The 22,891-nt window shown below is 49.4% G+C and overlaps 7 protein-coding genes across 7 annotated transcripts; 3 read left to right on the plus strand and 4 right to left on the minus strand.

Annotated features, from left to right (window-relative positions):
• Nucleotides 1-20: 20 nt before the first annotated feature.
• Nucleotides 21-2,410, minus strand: ASPVEDRAFT_38218 (uncharacterized protein). The gene has a single exon (XM_040811651.1). The coding sequence runs from the start codon at nucleotides 2,192-2,194 to the stop codon at nucleotides 239-241; it is 1,956 nt and encodes a 651-aa protein (XP_040664475.1). The 5' UTR covers nucleotides 2,195-2,410; the 3' UTR covers nucleotides 21-238.
• A 1,138-nt stretch (nucleotides 2,411-3,548) lies between these two features.
• ASPVEDRAFT_59996 (uncharacterized protein) lies at nucleotides 3,549-9,426 on the plus strand (the record flags this gene model as incomplete). The annotated part of the gene is made up of 3 exons (XM_040815510.1): nucleotides 3,549-3,553; nucleotides 3,982-8,226; nucleotides 8,286-9,426. The coding sequence occupies 3 exons, from the start codon at nucleotides 3,549-3,551 to the stop codon at nucleotides 9,424-9,426; spliced, it is 5,391 nt and encodes a 1,796-aa protein (XP_040664476.1).
• A 484-nt stretch (nucleotides 9,427-9,910) lies between these two features.
• Nucleotides 9,911-13,178, minus strand: canA (putative cullin binding protein CanA; the record flags this gene model as incomplete). Its single annotated transcript, XM_040814293.1, has 3 exons — nucleotides 9,911-10,327; nucleotides 10,410-10,748; nucleotides 10,809-13,178. The coding sequence occupies 3 exons, from the start codon at nucleotides 13,176-13,178 to the stop codon at nucleotides 9,911-9,913; spliced, it is 3,126 nt and encodes a 1,041-aa protein (XP_040664477.1).
• A 145-nt stretch (nucleotides 13,179-13,323) lies between these two features.
• On the minus strand, nucleotides 13,324-14,496 carry ASPVEDRAFT_480771 (uncharacterized protein). The gene has a single exon (XM_040813944.1). The coding sequence runs from the start codon at nucleotides 14,033-14,035 to the stop codon at nucleotides 13,469-13,471; it is 567 nt and encodes a 188-aa protein (XP_040664478.1). The 5' UTR covers nucleotides 14,036-14,496; the 3' UTR covers nucleotides 13,324-13,468.
• Nucleotides 14,006-16,955, plus strand: ASPVEDRAFT_162177 (RNA lariat debranching enzyme). The gene is made up of 3 exons (XM_040808594.1): nucleotides 14,006-14,462; nucleotides 14,536-14,637; nucleotides 14,695-16,955. The coding sequence occupies exons 1-3, from the start codon at nucleotides 14,415-14,417 to the stop codon at nucleotides 16,666-16,668; spliced, it is 2,124 nt and encodes a 707-aa protein (XP_040664479.1). The 5' UTR covers nucleotides 14,006-14,414; the 3' UTR covers nucleotides 16,669-16,955.
• ASPVEDRAFT_38224 (RTP1/Tango6 family protein) lies at nucleotides 16,886-20,598 on the minus strand. Its single transcript, XM_040811652.1, has 3 exons — nucleotides 20,430-20,598; nucleotides 19,788-20,370; nucleotides 16,886-19,739 (listed from the first exon to the last, which is right to left on the minus strand). The coding sequence occupies exons 1-3, from the start codon at nucleotides 20,500-20,502 to the stop codon at nucleotides 16,958-16,960; spliced, it is 3,438 nt and encodes a 1,145-aa protein (XP_040664480.1). The 5' UTR covers nucleotides 20,503-20,598; the 3' UTR covers nucleotides 16,886-16,957.
• A 137-nt stretch (nucleotides 20,599-20,735) lies between these two features.
• Nucleotides 20,736-22,743, plus strand: zpr1 (zinc finger-containing protein ZPR1). Its single transcript, XM_040811653.1, has 2 exons — nucleotides 20,736-21,081; nucleotides 21,138-22,743. The coding sequence occupies exons 1-2, from the start codon at nucleotides 20,944-20,946 to the stop codon at nucleotides 22,410-22,412; spliced, it is 1,413 nt and encodes a 470-aa protein (XP_040664481.1). The 5' UTR covers nucleotides 20,736-20,943; the 3' UTR covers nucleotides 22,413-22,743.
• Nucleotides 22,744-22,891: the final 148 nt, after the last annotated feature.

Below are 22,891 nucleotides of genomic sequence, written 5' to 3' on the forward strand. Positions count from 1 at the left end.
TAACATCATACTTCAGGCCCCTCGAGAACCCCATATATTTTCATAATACTGTAATTAAAATTTTACGTCCTGGATAACAAAATAGAAAATTATGTTCATGGACTAGTTAAAACCCGAAACTCCGTGAAGAGTACCAAATCGCTATGCTATCATAAAATAAAAATGGAGAGCATCGCTAGGAACGCCATAGATATGTCTCGAGGGAAATGCGAGAAATATTACAGTTCAGCATCTGAAACTATTGAGCAGTCTCTGAAGGATAAGGTCGAGGCAGCTGGGCAGATTTGCAGTGCGTAATGTCCTTATTGATCTCGAAGCTTTGCTGCAACCAGCTGCCCGCTTCTGCAATTGCCTGGCTGAGATCAAAGCTTTCCACAGCTTGTCCTTCCTGGGCTGTTGGTGGTGTTGTGCCCGTCAGGGTCATTGGCAGGGCGTTCTGCTCAGATCCAGAAGGCGAATTACGAGCTTCTGCCGAGTTCGGCTGCACAATGCCTTCCGTGTGTTCCTCTTCAGGCGTCCAATCCTCTGACGGGATCTCAGACGGCGATGATAAAGCAAAACTGGTTGTTTTTCGCTTCTTGTCTTTCGAGATATCTTTTCCAGAGGACAGTGTACGGAATTCGGCTTTCTTCTCCGTACTAAATGTGAAGGGTGTCACAGCGTCGACCATGTACTGTGTGCTCAACATTTCCCGCCTATCTGTCCCGAGTTCATTTAGTCCACTGGGAATTCCTCGCTCGCGCGTGTTGATTGCGTGGAACGGAGTAATGTTGACTGCGTTCGGGGAGTGGTGGTTCGGGTCTTGAGATGCTCGTCGTTTCTTTGCTGATGTCACCGGGCTGCAGTCGGGGCTTAAAATATCATTCTGGAAAGACTTCTGCGCCATCATAAGGGCCGCCTGAGTGGAAAATTGCTGATCGGCGTTATGTTCCTCGGTACGGTTTGAAGTTGCTTTCGACACCGCAATCGAATATAGGGATGTGAGGTTATCGGAAGGTGCCGGATTCACAGCTGCATGTTGGGCTGACGGTAGGTTGTTTGCGCTTGTGGTCTCATTGGTAGGGTTGTTAACCAACCCTTTGTCCAAATTCGTTGACATGGGATTCTCCGCAATATTAGAGGCATTCGTCAAGGTTGTAGAGTTCATTGTATTTTGCTGAACGTTAGGGTCTACCTGGATAGGTTCAGCACCGCATGTCAATGGAGATTTATCGGGAGGCTTCTCCGGTTTGTCTGCAGGCACATCAGAGGTACCAACAGTGCCAGCCTCACTACCATCTTCCTCTCTAGGTTTTGGACTGTGTTGTCTTTCTATTTTCTCGGTAGGCTTGCCATGTTGTTTCAATCGATACTCGAATTTTGGTAGTTGAGATGATGACGATACCACGTGGACTGATCCGTTCACAGACTGAGAGCTATCTTTCTGCAGGGTCGATCCAAGTGTGTGACGTCCTCTGTGGGAAGATGAAACACTATTTTCTGATTCAAGTTGTTTCGAATGCTTTCTTTGGTGGCCTTTTGATGTTCTGGCTGATTCATAGTCTGCCGATCCTGGTCTGCCATTTGACTGAGAACCAGCCGCACCACCTTTTTTCAGTTGGCGGGAAGATATACTAGTCGTGGGAGAGGTTGGTGGTTCGATATTCTGGAATCGGGTAGAGACCTTGCCCTTTTTTAACCACTTTGAGTCTGTAGGTTTATATCGAGTGAAGCGAGGAGATTGACTATCGCGCGCGGCAGATGCTAATCCAGGCTCCCGGTCTGTAGGCTTGAGTTTTGCGTGTGTGGGAGAACGCTCAGGGCGAGACCAAGTCTGCCGGGTAGCCGAAGATGCAGAACAAGGAATGACAGTTGGGCTTTGGTGGTGTCGGCGTTTGTGAGAGTTGGTTTCCGGTATTACCGGTTGTTCTGTCGGGCCGTTGTCGCGCTTGTTTTCAGCGGTTTTTCTCCTGTCCTTTTTCCATGGGTTTACCCAGCCTCCATCCAAAGGACCCCGGAGAGAAGCAGAGAGGATAAAAAGAGAGGTACCCTTCAGGTATGCCTCCCCGAGCTTCTCAACCCTCCGGCGCCTCGCGGAGCGTTGGCTCTCGTCAAGGTCATCGTCTGAGCACGCCAGCTCATAGTCATCCAAGTCCGAGTCTCGCAATGGGCATGTTTCCAGTGCGAGGGGGGATACTGGTCGATGGCGTGGCATCTGTGGGAAGTGGGGTCATGAACGGCCGGGGGATGTTGGTGTTTACAGTGTTGCTGCTGTAGGTCACTGCGGTCGGGGCAAGGCTAAAAGGTCGAGGGGATAGGTTCGCAAAGAGGGACTCATGTCTTCTGCACCAAGCGTCTGCGTGTTCGTCTGGCCCAGTCGTGCCGCTATTTCCTCCGAGATGTTCTCCTGCAGCTCAGTCAGGGAAGTTCGCGAAAAAACCACTTAACGCGCTGGGTTCCCTGGCAACGTGTCCCGCGTGTGTCATTGGCCGCACTCAAGATCATGTGATATCAACAGAGATCAATGCCAGGCCGAGGACTAAATCTGCCTAACTGCGCCGACTGCTCGGTGTTTAATGATTTCAACAAACCGTTATAACTAATATTATTGTAGATGCGGAGTACTACTTACTCATATCTAGTACGTAGCAAAAATTTTTCCTTTCTCCTCGCCAGTTCCTGGTTGTTCCCAGACTTTCGACTACTATTTCCTACCATGCAGATCAACAGGGTTTTGGCTGTGGAAAGCGACCATATACAGGGCATATTTATCATTATAAGTCATGCAATTTTGTTGCCAGAAGATGTTTTACAGTACCTGCCGCTCAAGCGCAAAGAGGAATGGATCCGAGAGCACCAGGAAGAGTGGGTTATGGGTTAAGAACCATGCCCCAATAATGAGCGCTTCTCTACATATATCAAGAATTCAGTATCGCTTAGAGATTTTGTACCCGGTAATAATATTCAATTGAAGTTGTCTTATAGTAGTTACTTATTTTTTGGGCAGCAACACAACAATATGTTTAGCATCATACCGGTCAGTGCTAAATTCTTCCCGAAGGCACTTATATATAATTGGTGGTCACACTCGCTTGGTTAATCGTATCCAAAATGCTTCGTGCTAGTACATTATAAGAATTTACTACTATTCTATTACTTAGCTTATCAATTGAAAGCTGAGCGAGCCAGAGCCAAGGCTTGCTTATGCCCTGCGATGATTCCACCGGTAGCCTCTGCGGGGACCTTGTGGCTAGTTGGTTGTTGCAGGGATATATGGAGACTCGCACTCCTTGCACAGGAAAGTCGGGTATCTCGACTTTGAGCATTTTATAGAGGGAGTCGAGCGCCTTACTTCAAGTAGTCGGGTTTTTTTTTTCTTTTTTCCCTTCTTTTGTTGGCGATTTGTAGACTAATGGCAATTCATCGTACCTGCTTCAAGTACCAGTAGACTCAGTTGCTGCAGGCCAACCTGCAGGGGCGCGCACGGGGGATGAGCCATCAGCAAGGGCAAAGGAGAGCCGAGGAGGACACAAAATTGGAACGCAGAATAATTCGATCAAATGGCCGCAATGGAGTCGAGCAAGTGGGCGTGCAAGGAGAATAAGGTGCATGAAAACAAGCGGTGGGATGGGTCTGGGCTGACAGCTCAAGCCTCAAGCGCCTGGAGCGACCCGTGGAAGCGATGGGGTTGCCCCGAGCACCCGAACCACGATTCAAGGCCGACATCACAACAAGGATAATAACTACTCTGCTGGCTTCCCCTCCTCTTAGCACAATGCCTGGATCCATTAGTCCTTGAGACTTACCCTCAGTTATTGTTTCTGCTTTTTATTGCTAATTTATTTTTTTATTGCTGTGCTCGTTGTTCCCCGGTGCAGCTGCTCTATGTTTTCACTGCATTTGTTAATTTCCGCAGTGCCTGGGTTCACTGCGGCATTGAATGCGACGCGCTGAGTCGGTTTCAGCATCCGTGAAAATTGACTCAAAAGCTCAGACAATGAGTAACCAGCCATGGCTGGACAGCCTTTCAGACGACTGGGTGTCGTTGCCTGGGACTCCCACCAGCCCTGCTCCCATCCGCTCACCTATCAACAACCACTCCCGCCGCTCCAGTCGACAGAACACTCCTAGCCGCATTCCTATCCCCGCGCGCCGTTCCATCGAGCCCTCTCCATCATCCGACGCGAAGAAAAAGATTCCGCGACCGTGCCATCATATTAGGCGAGAACCTCCAACGCCCAAGACCCCGCGAACCCCCAAAACACCTTCTAAACCCAGATCGCCCTATCCCAACATAAGCCCAAAGCCGACACCACCCTCTGGGCGTAAGAGAACACCCCTCATGGACGGAAGGTCGCCTTTGCGATCGGTCTCCAACGCGTCAAGTCAACCTGGACAACAAAGCACCGTGCAAATCAGGCCGAAGAAGGAGAACAGCAAAAACAGAACTCCGGAATGGCGAAAAAGATTGGTAAACGGTGATATTCCTTCTGGCGAGCAACGCGACCTGTTCGCGCCAATCGGGTTGGAGAGTGTCTTCAAACCTCCCTCGCCGGGGTCCCCATTAGCAGGAAGTACGCCAATTCCGAGGATGAACCAGCCCGATGACGGATGGAACTTCAGCACCAATTCTGTGGTAGAAAATAAAGGGAAATCTTCAGGACGGACACCGAGGAGTAGTCGTGGGAGTGTGCGCACGGCATCGGGGAAGTCTGGGCACGATTCGCGTACCATGGAACGGAACGAAAAACAAACAACCAAATCGCGAAATGAAGGGCTACGATCGAAAAAGCAATCAGCGCATCTATCAGTGCCTGCGACCGACAACCACGACGAACCGCCAGAAATCGCACGGATGCGGTCTGCCAGCGGTTTGGAAGACCTCCGAAACGAGGATATTACCCCCATCACCTTCTCCGGGACAGACACAGTGGAGGGCGATGGTACGGCTGAAATAATCAAGTCCGCATTGAAGCAGGTTACAAACAAACTAGAGAGCCTTAACTTGGCACCAGGAGACCGCCCTGATTCGAGAGCGAGTGATAGTGTCTTATTAGGCCAACCGACGGACATTGCGGTTGACGCCGTACCTGAGGATGACTTGTTCGACGTCACCAGCAACTCTCTTCCTCAGGACCTCTCAATGGGAACATTAGATTACCGAGGGCGGAGTGCCTTTGCGAGCCTGCAAGGCGACGACCCGTATCAGGATGAGCGCTCCTTCCACAAAGACCAGCTTTCTCCCACAGGCTTTCCTTCCCACCGCCTGACTCCGTTCATACGTCCTAGTACGAGAGTTCGAAGCTCGCCGCCTTTCTTCAGCAAGAACAATGCGCAAAGTGACCCCTTGTCATTACCTCGACCTTCGTCCGCTCATGTAGGAAGCGCGACGAATAAAATCGGCATGTCATCTGGAAGCCCCCTGAAACTCTTTGCGACCCATGACACATTCACAAACAACAAACTCCTTCGACGAATGAGCCAGTTCGAGGAGACTCTCGGGGAAGAATCAGATGATGATGACGAGCCGGTCTCGCCATCCGAGGAAGCTCGCCGTAAGGGCGAGACCCGAACCCTCTTGAACCCTCAAACAGACAACCAGAGTGAACGACCGGGCCGAAGACATGACCATTCGCGAACTCGCAACTCCCAAACTCCCCACATCAATCGCTTTGGGGAGGGCCAGCTCGATAACTTTGACTTTTCGGACGCAAGCCCTTATGAAGCGAATTTCAATATCGATTCTCCAGAACCCAACATTGCTCCAACCGGTCATTTATCATCGGCAGAAGGAGACGTTTCAGGAGGACGCTCGTATCTGAATACCAATATTGAATCTGGACGACCGGATGCCTTCTCAGGCGGACAGAATGCGGCAGCAAGCCGCGATATGGATCCATTAAAAGGGCGAAATATTCGACCGAAGCTTAACCCCACACCCAACAGCCCTGTCAAAGATCCTACGCCGAAGAGACGACGGACCGTTATGAAATTCCACGGCTCTAAATTGGGCGAGCCAACCATTGAGGATAGTGGAGCTACCGATGATTTATCCTTGCTACAACGAAGCTTGATGCAGCATGGCGTTAGATGTGATGATAATGAAGAAGCTCTGTCTGGATCCGGGACTCGCCCACGGACACCCACACCTCACGAAACAGGGTCTTTCGAAAGAACCCACCCTTCATCAAGCAGGCGTTCACAGAAGGCCGAACTGGAGGATAACTCGCCACTGGCTCAAAATGTACCCAATGTAGTTGGACGTCAAGGGAATGAAGAGGTCCGCAAGGGGTCAATCACTACTCAAGATTTTCTTAATGAGGCGACCAAGGTTATGAATTTCATACGATCGAAAGGCACAACAAAGAGTGGTTTGTCGAGAGTGGACGAAACTGACAGCGAGGAGGATGGCGACAACGGAAGTTACGAAGAGGAGTCAACCCTTGAGGAGTTCTCACGGCCCCCTAGTAGGGAGGGTGTTGACCTACGTAAATTGCGAGAGCCCAAAGAGCCCCCTAACCCACGAATTCTGAGCCATTTGAAAAAGTTCCAGGAACATGATGAGATGGAATTTGGGGTTAGTGGATCTGTCATGTCTTTACATTTTGAAGATAATGATGCTGCGCGTGGAGACTTCGATAAACTCCAGCCAGAACATCGGAAGCGCAAGCTTCCCGCACCGAAAACTCAAGAAGACGACCTTTACGACTTTCTGCGATTAAACACTGGCACATCAGGAAAAAGCTTTAGTGCTCGATCGATCAATACAGGCTCATCGCAGGGCTCGCATGCAAAAGGTGTCCTGTCATCGGATATCGTTTCCCATCTTATACCTGAACAGGTAAATGGGCTTACCTACGATCGCCTAAAGCACCAGTGGGTCAAAGAAGACGAGAGGAGATCTCGCATGACCCAAGAAGGCAGAGGGGGCGACGAGGACCCTTTCAAAGACATTCCCGACCTCAGTGTCGATGAGATGGAAGAGATAATGAGAACTGAGAACTCCAGATCTCCGCAAAAGACAAGGCGTTCGTCGCAGGACGAAACAACAGGCCCTCAGAGCCCAGCGAGCTTAAGGTCTGACCCTAAACGATCAGGTCCCGTTCCCGAAAACGGGCCCGCAGTTCCGTCGGTCAACCTTAGCTCTGTCCAATCTGGAGTCAGCCGGTCGACCACTAGCCATCCTACATCTGGCACGAGAGAAACATCATGGGGTACGGATGCACCTAAGAGCAGAACGTCTTCACATGATGTTGACCACGAAATCAAGCTGCACGAAGGTCGCTTGTCCAGGCCTCCTGAATATCCAAAGGACCCCAACCACCAAGCCCGAGTTGTGACAATTAGTTTTTCGTCCCCTCTTGTCTCCCAGATCGAATACAGTGACGATGATAGCCCTTCCAAACTTCGAAAAATTGCGATTAACTCGCAAGCACAAGCGGCGGCGGCAGCTGCAGCAGAGAGCCCCGCACTTCAGTCATCCGAGCATGAACAAGCGTTTCAACGGCACTCTATCTCCAAAATCGATGAGCGCAGTGAAGGTACAGACGAGGATCAGAGCCTAGTCCGCAGGGTATCAGAAGAAATTGAACATGCGCCAGGTGAAGTTAATATAGATGAATCCCTTGCCTACCTGCGAGAGCATGGATTGGATACGAACTATAGCTTCCATCTCAGCCCACTTCCCGACTTTACGGTTGATCAGATTGATCAGCCATTGCATCTTGAAGTCAGTTATGTTGCTCAACGGACGCACCCCACCTCGCTACGCCAGATTCACGGGACATTTGCTCTGGCAACAGAGGATATGATCAAGCACATCACGGAGGCCGAACCCTACGAACCATTCTGGGAGCATCTTCGTCGCCTGATTATGCGTCGCAAAGGACTCATTACTCTTCACAAACTTAGCGAATTCTGCCCTCGCCTGGAGGAGTTGGATGTATCGGATAACGATATTGGCCAGCTGAGTGGAATTCCATCGACGCTGAGGAACCTACGAATCCAAAACAATTGCCTCTCTAATCTTACTGCATGGGGTCACCTAAGTAACCTGCAGTACCTCGATATCTCGGGAAATGACCTGGAGAACCTGGATGCTGTGAATGGGCTCATCCACCTGCGTGAACTAGTGGCGGATAATAACAGTCTTTGCAATATTGACGGGGTTTTTGGACTGAATGGACTCTTAAAGCTGAAGCTAAAGAACAATCGATTGAGCTCCATCGATTTCGAAGCGGCGGAACTGTGAGTGCTCTTTAAGCCCTGATCGCCTAGAAACTGTGGCCACTGACAGAAGTTTACAGGACTCGCCTAGGCGAACTTGACCTGAGCCATAATCAGCTCATGTCCATCAGTAACATTCAGAATCTTCCAGCTTTGTGTCAATTGGATCTTAGCTCTAATCAACTTGACGAGGCGCCATTTTCTACGCCCTTAAGTGTGTTGCAGGCTTTGAAGCTCTCGGACAACCGCATACATAACCTCTATCTTGGGCTTTTCCCAGCGCTCACCCTACTGTACGTGGATCAGAACTGCTTGTCCACAATTTCAGGCCTTGGCCATGCTCGGGACTTGGAGGTACTGTCTGCACGGGATCAAACGATCCCTGATGACAGATTTTTCGAGCTAGATCTCGGTGCTTTGAAGGATATTAGGAAGGTGTTCCTGTCTTCCAACAAGCTCTCACCACTGACTCTCTCGCCATCTACGCCTCTTTTGAGCGTGCAACTTCTTGATCTGGCAACATGTCGGTTAGATGCCCTTCCCGCCGACTTTGCCTTCAAATTTCCCAACGTCAAAGTCCTCAACCTGAATTTCAATTCTTTGGTGGGGATGAACGAGCTGCTTGGCATGAATTGCCTCTCCCGACTGACTGTCGCTGGAAACTCAATATCGCGACTCAGAAGGGTCTGTCAGGTCCTTAGTCGGGTTGGCCGCACAAACAAATCGAATGGCTGCTCGCTCCAAAAAGTTGATATCAGAGGAAACCCTCTCACGGTTAGGTTTTATCCCCCACCACTCACTGGGAATGGCAAACAACATATACACAAATTAATGGCGAGTGAGAAAACACGTTCTGCGAATAATGGCCTTGATTTGGATTTGCCTCTCATGGCCCAGCTTGAACGTGATGATCGCCAATTGTTTAACGCGAACGACGAATATGAGGACAACAATCCCGAAGACCCTGAAATCAACGATCCCTATACCCTCCCCCCCGCAGATGCGTTGCTAGACCAAAAGTACCTCTCCAACTTGGACCAAGCGACAAGACTCAAACGTAGAGTCTTCGAGCTTATGCTCTACGCAGGAACCGGAGGTGCCATAAAAGTTCTGGATGGGTTGGAACTCAGGCCTCTCTTGGAACCAGGTTCAGATATGAACCTGGCTTGGTCTCGACTCGAACAACTCGGCGTACTCAAAAAGAAGGCAATCACTGGTTGATTGGCCTATGCTTGATGTCATTGATCCTTTTTATTTTATCTTTCGTTTCCCGCTTGCCGTTAGCTGCGTTATTATCCCTTGGTGGATGCACACAGCGTGAAACTGGCTTATTCTCCTGCTTATTTTCTCTTCTTTCGAGTTATATCCACGTTATTTTGGGAGGTTGGGCTCTTAGCGGCTTAAAATTCATCGTACCTAGGAGTTTTGGGATTTCATGTCTGCGAGTCTGTTGCTGGCGTCACCCGGGATTTGGGTGCATGGGTACATAGCGAGCTGTCTTTGAAAACATAACTTTGTCCGCGTTGTTAGCATCAATCGCATGTTCTATTTTACTGTTCCTCATCCAATGATCGGATGAAATCGTTATTTTATTTCCTATTGACTAAAACATAACTGGCTCTCAAGAGCGAGGACTTTAGGACGGAGAGTGTTGGTTGAAAGACGGAATTGTAATTACAACCCACCATACATACTATATCTCTTCCTAAAATTCCTGCTCCAGGTTACTTAATTGGGTACTAAATTGCCCACGAACCCATTCCATATAAGTTTTCCACTTATGATGATCACCAGACGCCTCCGCACCGGGGAACGCCTTGGACAATTCGCGCGTAATCTTAAGAACACCTGTCGATGCCTCCTGCGCCTTCTCGATTTCCTGCTTCACGGCATTGTCTTTAGGCTTGAAGGATAGCACGGTCGTGTAGTGCTCGGAGAGTGTATCTAGCTGTCTCTGGGTTTCTTCTGGAGCAAGGGTGATGAGTTTTGAGGTCATGAGGTTGGAGATTGTGCGGATGTCTTGCTCATCATCTATTCCGGCAAGGATGCGGCCGTAGATTTCGGAAAGGTGAGAGAGAGAAAATGAAGTGTCGAGGGCTGCATAGATAGTCTCGTATGCAGTCTGAAGAAGGGAGAGTCGTTAGTGATACATTGTAATATGTAAAACGAGGAGACGATACTGGCGTGGTGAGTTGTATGCTTACCTTACGCAATTCGAGGCCATCATCGACCTTGTGTTTGAATGGACCCATTTGAACCTCTCTAATAAGTTCTGGCTTGATCTGTGTGTCCCCGATAACGGCAGGGAGGAGCTCGCCTAGGTGAGGGAGAATGAGAGCTAGCTTGTTGTGAATAGCGGAGTTGAGAGTTGTTAGCGCGAGACGGTGGTTTCCTAAATCGCGCTCGCCGAGCATGTTGACTAGGAGTGGCACAATCAGAGGTCTTAGGACATTGTTGAAAGTATCCCGAGAGTCGGAGAGGGTGTAGCGGAATGCAGATATCACAATGCTACGTATCCCGGCATCTCCGCTCGAGAGGTATTCCTATCAAAACGAAAAGATGGTTAGCGACCAGTTGCAGAGTATAGAGTCGGTATGTCTCACTTGGAACTGCGGGATGTAAGCAGGAGGGTCGAGCAAAGCTAATCGCCCAACACATTCAGCACCCACTGCACGATTGTCTTCTTCTTTGGAGACGACGAGCAAAGCCTGCCAGAGGTTCAAGGCGGAAGGTGCCAGGTCCTGCCTGATCATCTCGGGGTGCTGAAGTAGCTCCTTTACGGAATGTAGAAGAAGGTAGCTTTGAGGATCGGACTTTTCCAAGCCGCTCAAAATAGTTGGAAGATAGGCTTTAACATTGCCGGCTGCTGCATTTCCTAGTGCAGTGGCTGAAGCCATGCGGACATTCTCGGACGTCGAGCTGAAATGAGGTATGAACACCTCAGGGGTCAACGAGCAGCTGGTGCCCATTCGAAGAGCAGATTCGCCCAAGATAGCGAGGGACAGACATTGACGCTGAGAGTCTTGCGTCTTCTGCAACTCAGATAAAAAGTCCTCCATCCGTACACCCACCTTTGAACCGCCATGGACCAAAAGAGTGCCGATGGCGCGCCCGACAACAGATGTATCCCCATTAACACCAACATCCTGTAAAAGGTTATGCATCAGGGTTGACCCATTTTCCTCCTCTCCTATGACCTTAACAAGCAATAACAGAGCTTTAAGGACAGTTCCAGCGAGCGATGTGCGAACTATGGAGCAAATTGCCGACACCAGGGAATCGCTGACAAGAAGCTGCGCATTTCCCGGGACAAGTTTTGCCACAATGATGAGCGATGGGGCTAGTAAATGGAAATCATCCACGCTGATGAGAGGGATAAGGTTGTCTTCTAGACCTTTCATAGTATTACCATCATAATGAGCTCTCGTATTGGAATTCATTGAGAGACTACGGAGAGTCTCCAAGCTGGCACTGCGGAGGACGCGATCCGATTTGCGCAGCTGTGCCCCAAGTTCAGTGGTCACCTCGCGCACCCAGGTAGAATCCACATCCTCCTTCCGAGAGCAAAGCACAGCCACGTCATCGATTGCACGAACGGCGGAGAGCCGTGTGGTTTCATTCTTTAGGCGGTCAACTAAAGTTGCGAGTCCTTTAGATCGGTACTGCGATGAGAGGAATGACGAGCCTCGTTCGCCTGATGTTCGGGCAAGAAGGACACCAAGAACGTGGATGGCTCGCTGTCGAACCTCAAGGTCAGCACTCGTATCGGTGATGCGATTATGGCTGACATCATATAATTTCTCCAGCTGTGAAACAAGGTCTGGTGAAGCAGTAACAACTCGAGGTGGAGTGAGAGCTTTTACAATTTGCTCCACCGCCGCGAGTGCCTCACTGCTCACCTTGTAGTTCCTATCATTGACTGCCCCGATGACACCGGGAATCAACGCGATGAGGAACGGAAGAAGAGCATCAGAGGTATGCGTTTCGGAAACTGCAGAAATGAGGCCGAGAGTTTCGATTTGCAGGGTACCCGCACTCGCAGAAGCCCCAACTGACGCGGAGGAACCCCCGGGCAATGAAGATTTGAGCACATCCGCAATCGGATCTTCAATCTGCTGGAGATGATCTGCGAGCCCACCATATCGAACAAGCGCCAAGCTCTTGAGCAGGACAATAATGGCTTGTTTCAATGGGATAGACGCCTGCTTCCACATCTTGACCAGGCTCCGAACGATAATAGGCAAGGCATTTGCTAATTCTGACTGCGGACCCGATTTTGGAGACGACGGAGCGGCGAGTGGGGTGCCTGTAGCGGAGGTAGTACCCATGCTGGGTTCAAAGTCGATCATGCTCGCATCACTATCCTGACGTCTCCTCTTTCTGGAGATCTTGGATCCACTCCCAACAGATTCAAAGAATCCATTGGAAGTTATTATCATCGAACCTTCTCCAGTTTTACGTACAAGGGCGTCCAATGTAGAGACCAGCTCGAGCTTGACGCTTTCTTCCCTCTCTTTGTTGAAGCGAGTGACAACAGCAGGCGCTATCTGTTGATACAAGGATGCATCATCCAAGGCGCGACCTCGTGCATAGGTTGAAATAACAGCGTACAGAAGCTTCGCGGCACATCGACGGACCTTCCAGCTCATATCATCTATGTCACTGTAGCCTCCTTCTTCCTCAAAATCCTCAAAATCGTCATCTTCCATGTCAGGCTCCTCCGTAGCGTCGTCTTCAGATCCGTCGTCCTGTGTACCGCCCATTTCCTCGTCTTCTTCGTTATCGGCAACATTGGGGTCGTACTTCAAATATCGTAAGGCGGAATTTATGGTATTTGGGAGGTACGTTTGCATCTGAGAGCTGCAGGAGCTGATCAATGCCTCTAGCGTCACCAAGGCGGTTTCGCGGAGCTCATCTGTTTGGGGATCGTGCTCGTCATCGTGGGAGTAATCCGACATTGCGTCAGACGACATTGTTACAGGTTTAGCTATTCCACGAATAATAGACGAGCCAAAAGGAGAAGAGAAACCGGGGAGGCTGGAGCAAGGCACCTTAGCTCGAGAGCTTCAGTGAGAGATTGGAACCTTGAAGCTGCACCGGACCCAACACCAGAACAGGCCGAAGCTGTGGAGAGAGCTGCTGCCCCGCGCTAGTCTCAGTTAGATTCGGAATAATGAGTGCCGATATTCCGGGCTTGGCATAAAAAAGGAGGATGTGCAACAAAGCGACGAGTCAGAGGAGAGTGCGAGGAAAAAGAAAGTCTTCACTGCTGGAGGAAATCAAACAAGTCCAGCGACTTGGCTGAGTCACTCTGAGATTGTTTTGTAGCGAGAAGAGCCTGCAATCCACCCTGTTTCCTCGCCTTGGCGCGCTTTTTACTACTGGCGTTTTCCGTAGTTTTACTAGCAGACACTTGCTCTGGCAAAGCCGGGGTCGTAGTAGATGAAGATGGCCGAGAGTCAACAATGGGGATAGTGACAGGGGCAGCTTTTGATGGAGCGCGAGGCTGGGTCACCGTCCGTCGACGGCAGCGCAGGCACTTGTAAACAGTAGCCCCTTCTGCCGTGAGACCTTTTGCGAGCGAGGAAGTGGCGCGCTTTTGATTTTTCTTTTTAATGGAAGTTACCTTCGTCCACTCGTTATTCCTAGGACCACCACAAGCACCACAGAACGAATCATGTAGCCGCTGGTTGAGCGGCTTGTGCTCTTCATGGAAGATGACATTATGGGCGGACATTAAGTAGGCGGCAGTAGAGGGGCTCGTCGAACTCAAGGAGCTGGCAGAATCCTTGAGAAAATTCAGCCTGGGTGTGTATTCCTTGAAATGCATTCTATCTGATAATTCGGAGTTTCAATTCCAAAACACAAGGGGCTAGGGCAGCTGAGAAGTGAGAGAACAACACAGAAAGAAGTGTGAAGGTTGTACAACGAAAAAATCACGCCTCGGATCTGATAAGAAAATGAGCCCGGGAAGCAGAACACAACCACCATCCTAAACTCTCTCGCCTTCTACCATCCCTCATCGCACTTTACCTTCCTCCAAAATCTCTCTTCCTTCTATTCCCTTCTCTCTCTTCTTCGTGCAGATCCTTTCCTTTCCTCGAGTTCTAACATTCTACCATTGCCTTTGATTAAACACTTTCCAAGACACCAATTCTCCACCTAATATCTCGCCCTCGCAGCCGCTTTGGCTGTGATCGAATATCGAGATGTCTAGCTCGAACTCACCACCTGTTCGGGTTGCTGTTGAAGGCTGTGTAAGGATCCGTTGACTTATTTGGCCGTTTCCCGTGGCTATTCTAGGTCACTAACAAAACAACCATCATACAGGGCCATGGCTGTCTACACGATATTTACGCGTCGGTTGAACAGGCTGCCACTCTGAATGGATGGGATGGAGTCGATCTACTGATTATCGGCGGCGACTTTCAGGTACATTTCCCATCCCTTTCACAATTCTTTTTCTTTCTGTATCTCACTGGCATCTAGGCCGTTCGCAATTCGAACGACATGGCTTGCATGTCGGTTCCCGCAAAGTACAAGGAAATCGGTGATTTTCATGAGTATTACAGTGGGAAACGAACTGCACCTTACTTAACTATCTTCATTGGGGGCAATCACGAAGCTAGTAATCACCTCTTTGAGCTATATCATGGAGGGTGGGTAGCACCCAACATCTACTATTTGGGAGCCGCCAACGTCCTGCGATTCGGCCCGCTTCGTATTGCTGGATTTTCCGGTATTTGGAAGGGGTATGACTACAGAAAGCCCCATTTTGAGAGACTTCCATTCAACCGGGATGAAATTGGAAGCATTTATCACGTTCGAGAGCTTGACATCCGCAAGTTGCTTCAAGTTCGTACACAGGTTGACATAGGCTTGTCGCACGACTGGCCCAAACAAGTTGAGTACTCTGGCGATTGGCACCAGCTCTTCAGGGCGAAACAATTCTTTCGCGAAGATTCTCAGAACGGCAGACTTGGTAGTTCGGCTGCACAATATGTTCTCGAACGGTTACGCCCTGCCTATTGGTTTTCTGCCCACCTACACGTAAAGTTTTCAGCGTCTGTCCAGCACGAATCGCAAGAAACTGAGTCGAAACACCACTATGGCCTGGACGGTGCATCTTTCACATCCATGGTTTTGGGAGAAGAAGAGGAAGGAAACCAACAAGCCAGGACCAACATGGGTATTCCTAAACCAAACACTCATGCACCTCCTGAAAACGAACATAATATCGGACAGCATGAGAAATCTGAAGATCCTACAAAACCAGGAAGTGCTTCACAAGGCCTTGAAGCAACAGACACTGGCCCATCTCATAACACTCCTGGAAACACTCCTGAACTACTATCGGCCTGGAAGAATTTCCACCAAGTCGCAGCCAAGAATGAGGCAGAAGAGAACTCTCGCTTCCTAACAGAGCAAGCAAAGAATTCAGGGAGTTCGGCTCCTAACGTCCAACACAACCTAACCTGGCGCAAGGTTGATACGGATGACGATGGAATAGGCCGTAAACTAGCGGGTGTTGAAAAGAGCGGACCCCGCGAGAATAAGAAACAAAAGGTTCAGCATGAACCCGCGACAGTCAAGAACTCCGACGAGATTGATTTGGACTTGGATAGCGAGTCCGACCAGGAACCACAGACCACAACCGCAAACGCCCCTTCGTCAAACGCCACTGCGGACAATACGACCAGCAACCCAGAATTAGTCCACCCTTCTCCTACCTCGCAGGGGTCCCGGTCAGAAGTTTCTGAGGACCTCCGAAAGCAGCTTCCAAGCAGTTTCCTGGCTCCCCAGGCACCACCACCTCAAGCCGCACCAGCCAAACCCCCCTTTCCAGAAGCTATCTTCAACAAAACCACCAATTTTCTCGCACTTGACAAATGCCTTCCCAAGCGTGAATTCCTTCAACTTGTAGAGATCAGTGCCGTGTCAGACGAAGATGGGGCACAGCTGCAACGTCCGTTCAGTCTACACTACGATAAAGAATGGTTAGCCATCACCCGTGTCTTCGCAGGAGAGCTTAATCTTGGCGATCCGGCCGCCAAACCACCGCTAGATAGGGGGGAAGCTACATACAAGCCGCTCATCGAGGAAGAAGAAAAGTGGGTTGAGGAGCATATTGTCAAGCCTGGGAAGCTTGCAGTTCCTGGAAATTTCACTCCTACTGCGCCGGCTTACGATCCTGAAGTCCCAGTTACCACCGAGCAGCAACCACCCGAGTACAACAATCCGCAGACAGCCGCGTTCTGTGAGCTAGTTGGCATAGAAAACAAATTTTATTTGACCGAGGAGGAACGCGATGCCCGTATTACCGCGGGTCCACGTCCTTGTGATCCATCGACTGGTCGCGGCCGTGGTGGTCGTGGAGGATTCGGTGGCCGTGGTGGTGGCGGCGGCGGCCGTGGACGTGGTTATGGGCGCAGTTTTGGGCGTGGTGGTGGACGCCGCGGTTAATGTGTCTCGATGATTAGATTTGAAGTGAACTGAAACATGATGTCAACTTTGAAAAGTGGATTGTGAGATAGACATGGCACTCTATGTCTTTCTACGGAGTTTACGCAGGCGTCCCCCCGGTTTCGACATGAAGTACTTTCTTTTTTCATGTAACCCAAATGAATTTTCTACACATATCATATGTCCTATTGTATTGTCGACTACCTAGCATGTGCTAAAAGGTATAATGAAGCAGTCATGGATGAACCATATGGTAGTGTTTTTTATTTGAACAAGGCTAAATATTTATCTATTCGATTTCTTCGATGATGGGCTTCCCCGTTTCGTTCCTCCCAGCCAAAGGATTAATCCGCAAGCCTGCAATCTGTTCGCCAAGGTCTAATCGCGGCCCGTCCCCTACATCCCCAGAGTGATGCCCTACACCCCATAGAAGCGACTTTTCAATCCAGGTCTCCAAGCTCTCAGTTAGAAGACGAATATGCCCGCGGACAATAGTGTCTGTTTCCCGAGCCTCTACGGCGGCAAGTGTGCGCAGCATATATGGTATGTTTCCAATAGTAGTGGGCCCCCTTCGGCTTTCGTTAGCACCAAACCCACGAGACGACTCGTCGGCGAGTGTGAATCCAAAATCTATATTTTGGCTACCGCGAGCCTCACGCGCGTCATCAAGTGATTTCAGCATATCGAGGAGGATGACGGCACTAGCACGTCTGAGAATTGCAGATTCTTCGTCTGGTTCAAGTATTAGTGTTGTGAGGGCAATATCGACGGCCGACGAGAGGATCAAGGGGCCCAGGCCGATGATATTGGTTTGAATTGCTGTTGCGAGGATAGAAAGTGCAGAGGCACGAACGCGAAGGTCGTCGGGCTCTTCGTCGCGGGATGAGCCAGCTGCCCAGGCAGATATTATATTTGCTGAATTGGTTGCTTGTTCGGGCGTTTCTGTCTCGGAGTCATCCTCATCCATGATCTCCTCAAGTATCTTGGGTGCCGAAAGAGTCCATCCCGAAACGGCATCTTTCTGCTTTTGGCGCTCTTCGCGTTCCTTTTTCCGTGTCTCCTGCTCTATCATTTGCTGGCGGTTCTTTCGTGCCTGAGGCTTCTGTGCGCGTCTGCCTGCTACAGAGATTAGGCCTTCACCTAGTACCTTTGCCGTTTCTCCGGCGAGGGCTTCGCCAAGGTCCTGTACTGTGCGAAGCAGGGCTTCCCCGACCTTAAGCCTGTGGTCTAGGGTTGCAGTTTCGCTTCTATCTATATATCGCTCGATCAAGGTCTTTACCACAGTGCGTGGATGTTTCGAGGATAAGGTGCCAATGAGTTTGATTGCGTTAAGATATATAAATTCGTCGTTGGCGACTGTTTCCGAGGAGTCGGTTATGATAGACAAAAGAAGAGTTAGCGTGGATGGTATGTCAAGAACTGGTGATGATTTCTTGACTAGGTCCGAAAGGAGCGAGAATCCTTCAGCTTGTACTGGTGGAAGGTCCGAATTGAGATTCACCAAGGCGCGGCGATGTAATTCAAAATCCGGTACTTCGGATGACTTTCCGCTTGATTCCTGTTGTTCGGGTGAGACGATTTGAATTTCGAGGAGCATGGAGGCAGTTGTCCCAGATTTTGATAGCGACGATGGTAAATGTGGTAGAAGTTGATCAAGTTTCTCTTTAATAGTTCCGAGGATGCTACTCGTATCGTTTGACACAGAGAATTCCGGGGATGCTAGGATTGTCGAGAGTAAACTGAACACTACTTGAAGTGATTCAGCCGAGTCACTCCCTGTAGCCTCATTTGACTCGGTCTGTTCGGATGGCACGATACTGGCTAAGGATGAAAGAGAGATATTTTTGTCCCCGACGCCTATCGGGCCCTTCGTTTGAGCATTCACTGTCCTGAGCTCACCATCTAGTATATGCTTTATGAGCTCCAGCACCTTGAGAGGTCGTCGAGAGAGAGTATCTTTGAAGGTATCCAGAAGCGCTTCTGCTAGTTTAGCACTAATCAACTTCCGCATGATATTATCAGAGCCGCCATCGGCTGGAAACAACTCTAGCTTATGAGGATTCTGAGCATTGCTCGAACCTTGTCCAAGCCAGGTCTCGCTCACATAAAGGAAGACTTCTCCTGTCTGTTCGTCTCGACTTGGGTCGACATCCAGTAAGCTCATGAATAATTTAGTTCGTGACTGTAGGGAGTCCATGAGGCCAACCAGGTCATCTCCATTTTCGTCAGCTTTAGGCTTTGTTAATATGATTCTGTTTGACGTATCCACGTCATACGCGCAAGTTGAGCCTCCGTTCCACAGGAAGTTGTCGACAATCTTTTTCAAAGGCAGGAATCCAACTGATATTCCAAAATACGTCTGCAGGATGGCCATGACATTCCTATGAAAGCCCGTGATTTGCTGTTGCATGCTGAAGCAAGCCAGACCCCAGAGCGGCAGGAGGATTGGGAAGACGGCTCTCTTAACGAGTCCAGGGTTTGGCGGTTGTAAAACCAATGTTTTCAACCTGCCAATTGCCAATACGATTTCAGGCTCACTGGATAGAATGTATTTGGATGTCGCTCCTCGGATTTCTTGTGGCGGCACCATATACATGCGTGAGAATTCGTCAAGGTTTCCAGTCAGAGCCTTGAAAATAGGCTCCAGGAATATTGAATGTCCAACTGCTCCAGGGGCACCGTACACTTTTTTACCAAGGATTCCGTTGCCCACAATATATGCGGCAGCCTTTCGCAGATCCGCATCATTTCCATCGATCAATGCCAATAATTGAGGCCCTATGACCTTGAAGTAGTCACTCGCTTCCATCCCCTGAGGGACAGATGAGAGCAACCGCGAAGCGTGCATAATGGCGCTTACTGTGATATGCGGAGCACTGTAAACTTGTTCCTGGGCCTCCTGTCCCAAGGACGGCGCAAGTTGGGAAGCGAGGAAAATAATCGTCTGAAGCACTCCGTTTTCCCGCAAAGGTACCCGAGAGAGGAGTCCGGTAATGATTTCCTTAAACCATGGAGACGGGCTTGATTGAAGAAATGCGGACAATGTAGGCAATAGATTGGAGCTCGGTGTGCTGGAAATGTATCAGTATATACAAATGTGGTGACACGTGGGCACATACTCTTCAACTATTCTGGCCAGGATTTGGCGATATTGAGATTGATCATTGCCCAGTGGAATACTCGGATTATAGCCTAAATCTGACGATGCACTGATTATATCACTGAGAATGCGACCACCAATCACAGGCTGTATGCTAGGTCGAGCATCGAATATAATCTCGGACAAAGTGGTTAGTATGTGACGCAGGATAGAAGTATCCTCGGGTTTATTGTGCGCAGGAGTATCCTGCTGAGCAACGACACCTGCTGGCAAGACGGATATAACCCGTTGTTGGAGAGGAATTCCTACTCCAGACGAAAGTGAAGGGTAAATTCCTTCCAAGGAAATCAGGTCCAGAAGAGCATGAAGGATACGGCGGCGCTTTGCATCCTCGAGGTTCGGGTCTTCTTGGTCCTCACTGGTCTGAGGCGTCTTGTCTGCATCGCTTACGGGACTGACAAATGCTACATGAATTTGGGAGAGCAATTCCAATGCCTTGGCGATAACACTTGCTCTGGCAGTTGCGTCTTCTGACGAAGGCTCAGGCAGAATCTGGTTCAGGATACTTATCAGCGACTTCCCCCGAGACTTCTGTAGTTCATCTTGATCCAAGTTAGCAAAATCTTGCATTCAGCGCAATCGATGGCTCAGGTTTGCGTGCCTCGCTGAAGAACTGGGCTTAGAAATTCGCTTGCTGCAGCGAAGGCGCCCCTGATCCTCGCCGGGTCTCCCATATCAATTAATCAAACGACGAATCCTTCCACATTCAAATAATACCCGGATGTCCACATCCAAGCCGGGCGTCTGTATCGTTAATAAATCTGAGTAGGGTTCATGGCACTTCAACCCATCATCCATTGTAGTACGCTATGCCACTTTGGGGGAACTCGGGAAAATGATGATCCGTCCTACAGACACCTCAGGCGTAAACCGCTATCGATATGACTAAACTTTATTCCCGCCGATTATTAACCCCTCCGAAGAAAAAAAGATGCCCCGCCACGGCCCAGGCGTGGAAAGCACAGGAACATTCCGTGTTAGGACGTATAACTTTTTTTTTCTTATTTATTTCCGTTACTCAGAGTAAAGGGATTGAATGAACCGATAATATACCCCACGTTATCCTCCGAATCGTAACCTTACGCTCAATCCGCTCCGAATATATACTAGCAACAATGTCAACGGATGATCAGCCTGTCGCTAAGGAGGAGGTCGCTGAATCCCAGTTTCAGAAGCCGGGAGACCTCGTCGAGAGAAATGAGGAAACTGGTGTCATGCAGGTGGAGAGTTTGTGCATGAACTGCCACGAGAATGTAAGTTTTTCCTGGGGAGTTGAGATAGGTGAAGAATTCGTCTAATATTTTTTCAGGGAACCACTAGGTTATTGCTTCTCCGAGTGCCCTTCTTCCGCGACATTATTCTGGAGTCTTTTGAATGTGAACATTGCCATACGAAAGACAACTCCGTCAAGTCCGCCGGACAGATCCAAGAGAAGGGCTCGGTATATACCCTCGAAGTCGAGAACGAAGAGGACCTCCAACGGCAGGTTATTCGAAGCGATGTTTCGATTTTCAAGGTTGAGTCATTGGGCATTGAGATGCCCAAGGGTGAAAGTCAGTTGACTACTGTGGAGGGTGTCATTCAGAAAATCCACGAATCACTCTCCAGCGAGCAGCCTCTGCGAAAGGTTCAGGCACCCGAGCTGCACGACGCACTCCAGCCGATTATCGACAAACTACAGAAGATACTGGACCGCGAGGGATACCCATTTACCGTTTCTCTCGATGATCCAACCGGTAACTCTTGGATTGCTCCTACGACCCAGGACACCGGACGCAACTACAGGCGTCGTGATTATGCCCGTACGCATGAACAGAACGAAGAACTTGGAATTTCTGCCGATCCTGAAGCTGTCAAGACTGAGGGAGAGGCATTTGGAAACCCCGAGGACTTGGATATTATTGACGGAAAGGTTTACAGTCTTCCCGCCGAGTGCCCCGCTTGTTCCAAGAACTGCGTTGTCAACATGCAGAAAGTTGACATCCCATACTTCAAGGAAGTATTTGTTTGGAGCAATGTCTGTGATCACTGCGGCTACCGCTCTAGCGATGTAAAGACCGGTGGTGAAGTCCCCGAGAAAGGAAAGCGCATTACACTTAGTGTGGAGTCTATCGTGGATCTCCACCGCGATATTTTGAAGTCCGATACTTGCGCACTACTCAGCGAGGAGCTCGAAGTCACAGTCCAACCCGGAACTCTAGGTGGACGATTCACAACCGTTGAGGGACTTCTCACTGAAATCCGTGACCAGCTGAAGGGTCAGATCTATGATATCGATGACTCTACACAAAGCGGAGGTGACAGCATGGCGGAATCAGACAAGGACAAGTGGGCCCGCTTCTTCACTCGTCTTGATTCAGCCATCAAGGGCGAAATGAAATTTGTGATTACGCTCGAAGATCCCATGGCCAACAGTTACGTTCAGGACTTGTGCGCCCCAGAGCCTGACCCTCAGATGAAGACTGAGGACTATACTCGCACGGAAGAGGAAGAAGAGGAGCTTGGTCTTAAGGACATGAAGGTTGAGGGATACGAGGACGAGCAGAACAAGGACAAGAAGGATGAAGCGGAAAACAAGTCATAATCTAACGATACCCACATAGACACTTTGTTGTCTCTATTTTATGATCTTTGATTCTTGATGTGTTTATGATATCTTGGCCTTTTGTGAGCATGGTGATGGTGCGTTTATATTTATTTATTTGATTCAGCATGAGGCTCTATTGCTTGTTTACTTTCTAGAAGGGGGCTATGAAGCATTTTGACGGGGGCTGTGATTATTATGTTATGGGTTAAGTTAGGGTACGAAAAAGTGGTTTTTAGATGTCATGAAAGAAGTCAAGAAGTTCCTATCATTTTTCAACTCGCATAAATGGATTATTTACCATATTTCCTGATATGATTGTTGATATTCCGAGCAAATAATGCTATCTTAGTTTATAACTTCGGCTTTGATGGTCTCTGTTACCGGACGAGCGAGGCCGGCAAGAAACTTTGCCCATGAGGTATAGCAAGATACCAAAGCTCACGAGGCCGTTAAACAAGGCTGGGTAAGGCCTAAGT

The sequence above is a fragment of the Aspergillus versicolor genome (assembly GCF_001890125.1).
Source record: "Aspergillus versicolor CBS 583.65 unplaced genomic scaffold ASPVEscaffold_2, whole genome shotgun sequence".
Taxonomy (NCBI): domain Eukaryota; kingdom Fungi; phylum Ascomycota; class Eurotiomycetes; order Eurotiales; family Aspergillaceae; genus Aspergillus; species Aspergillus versicolor.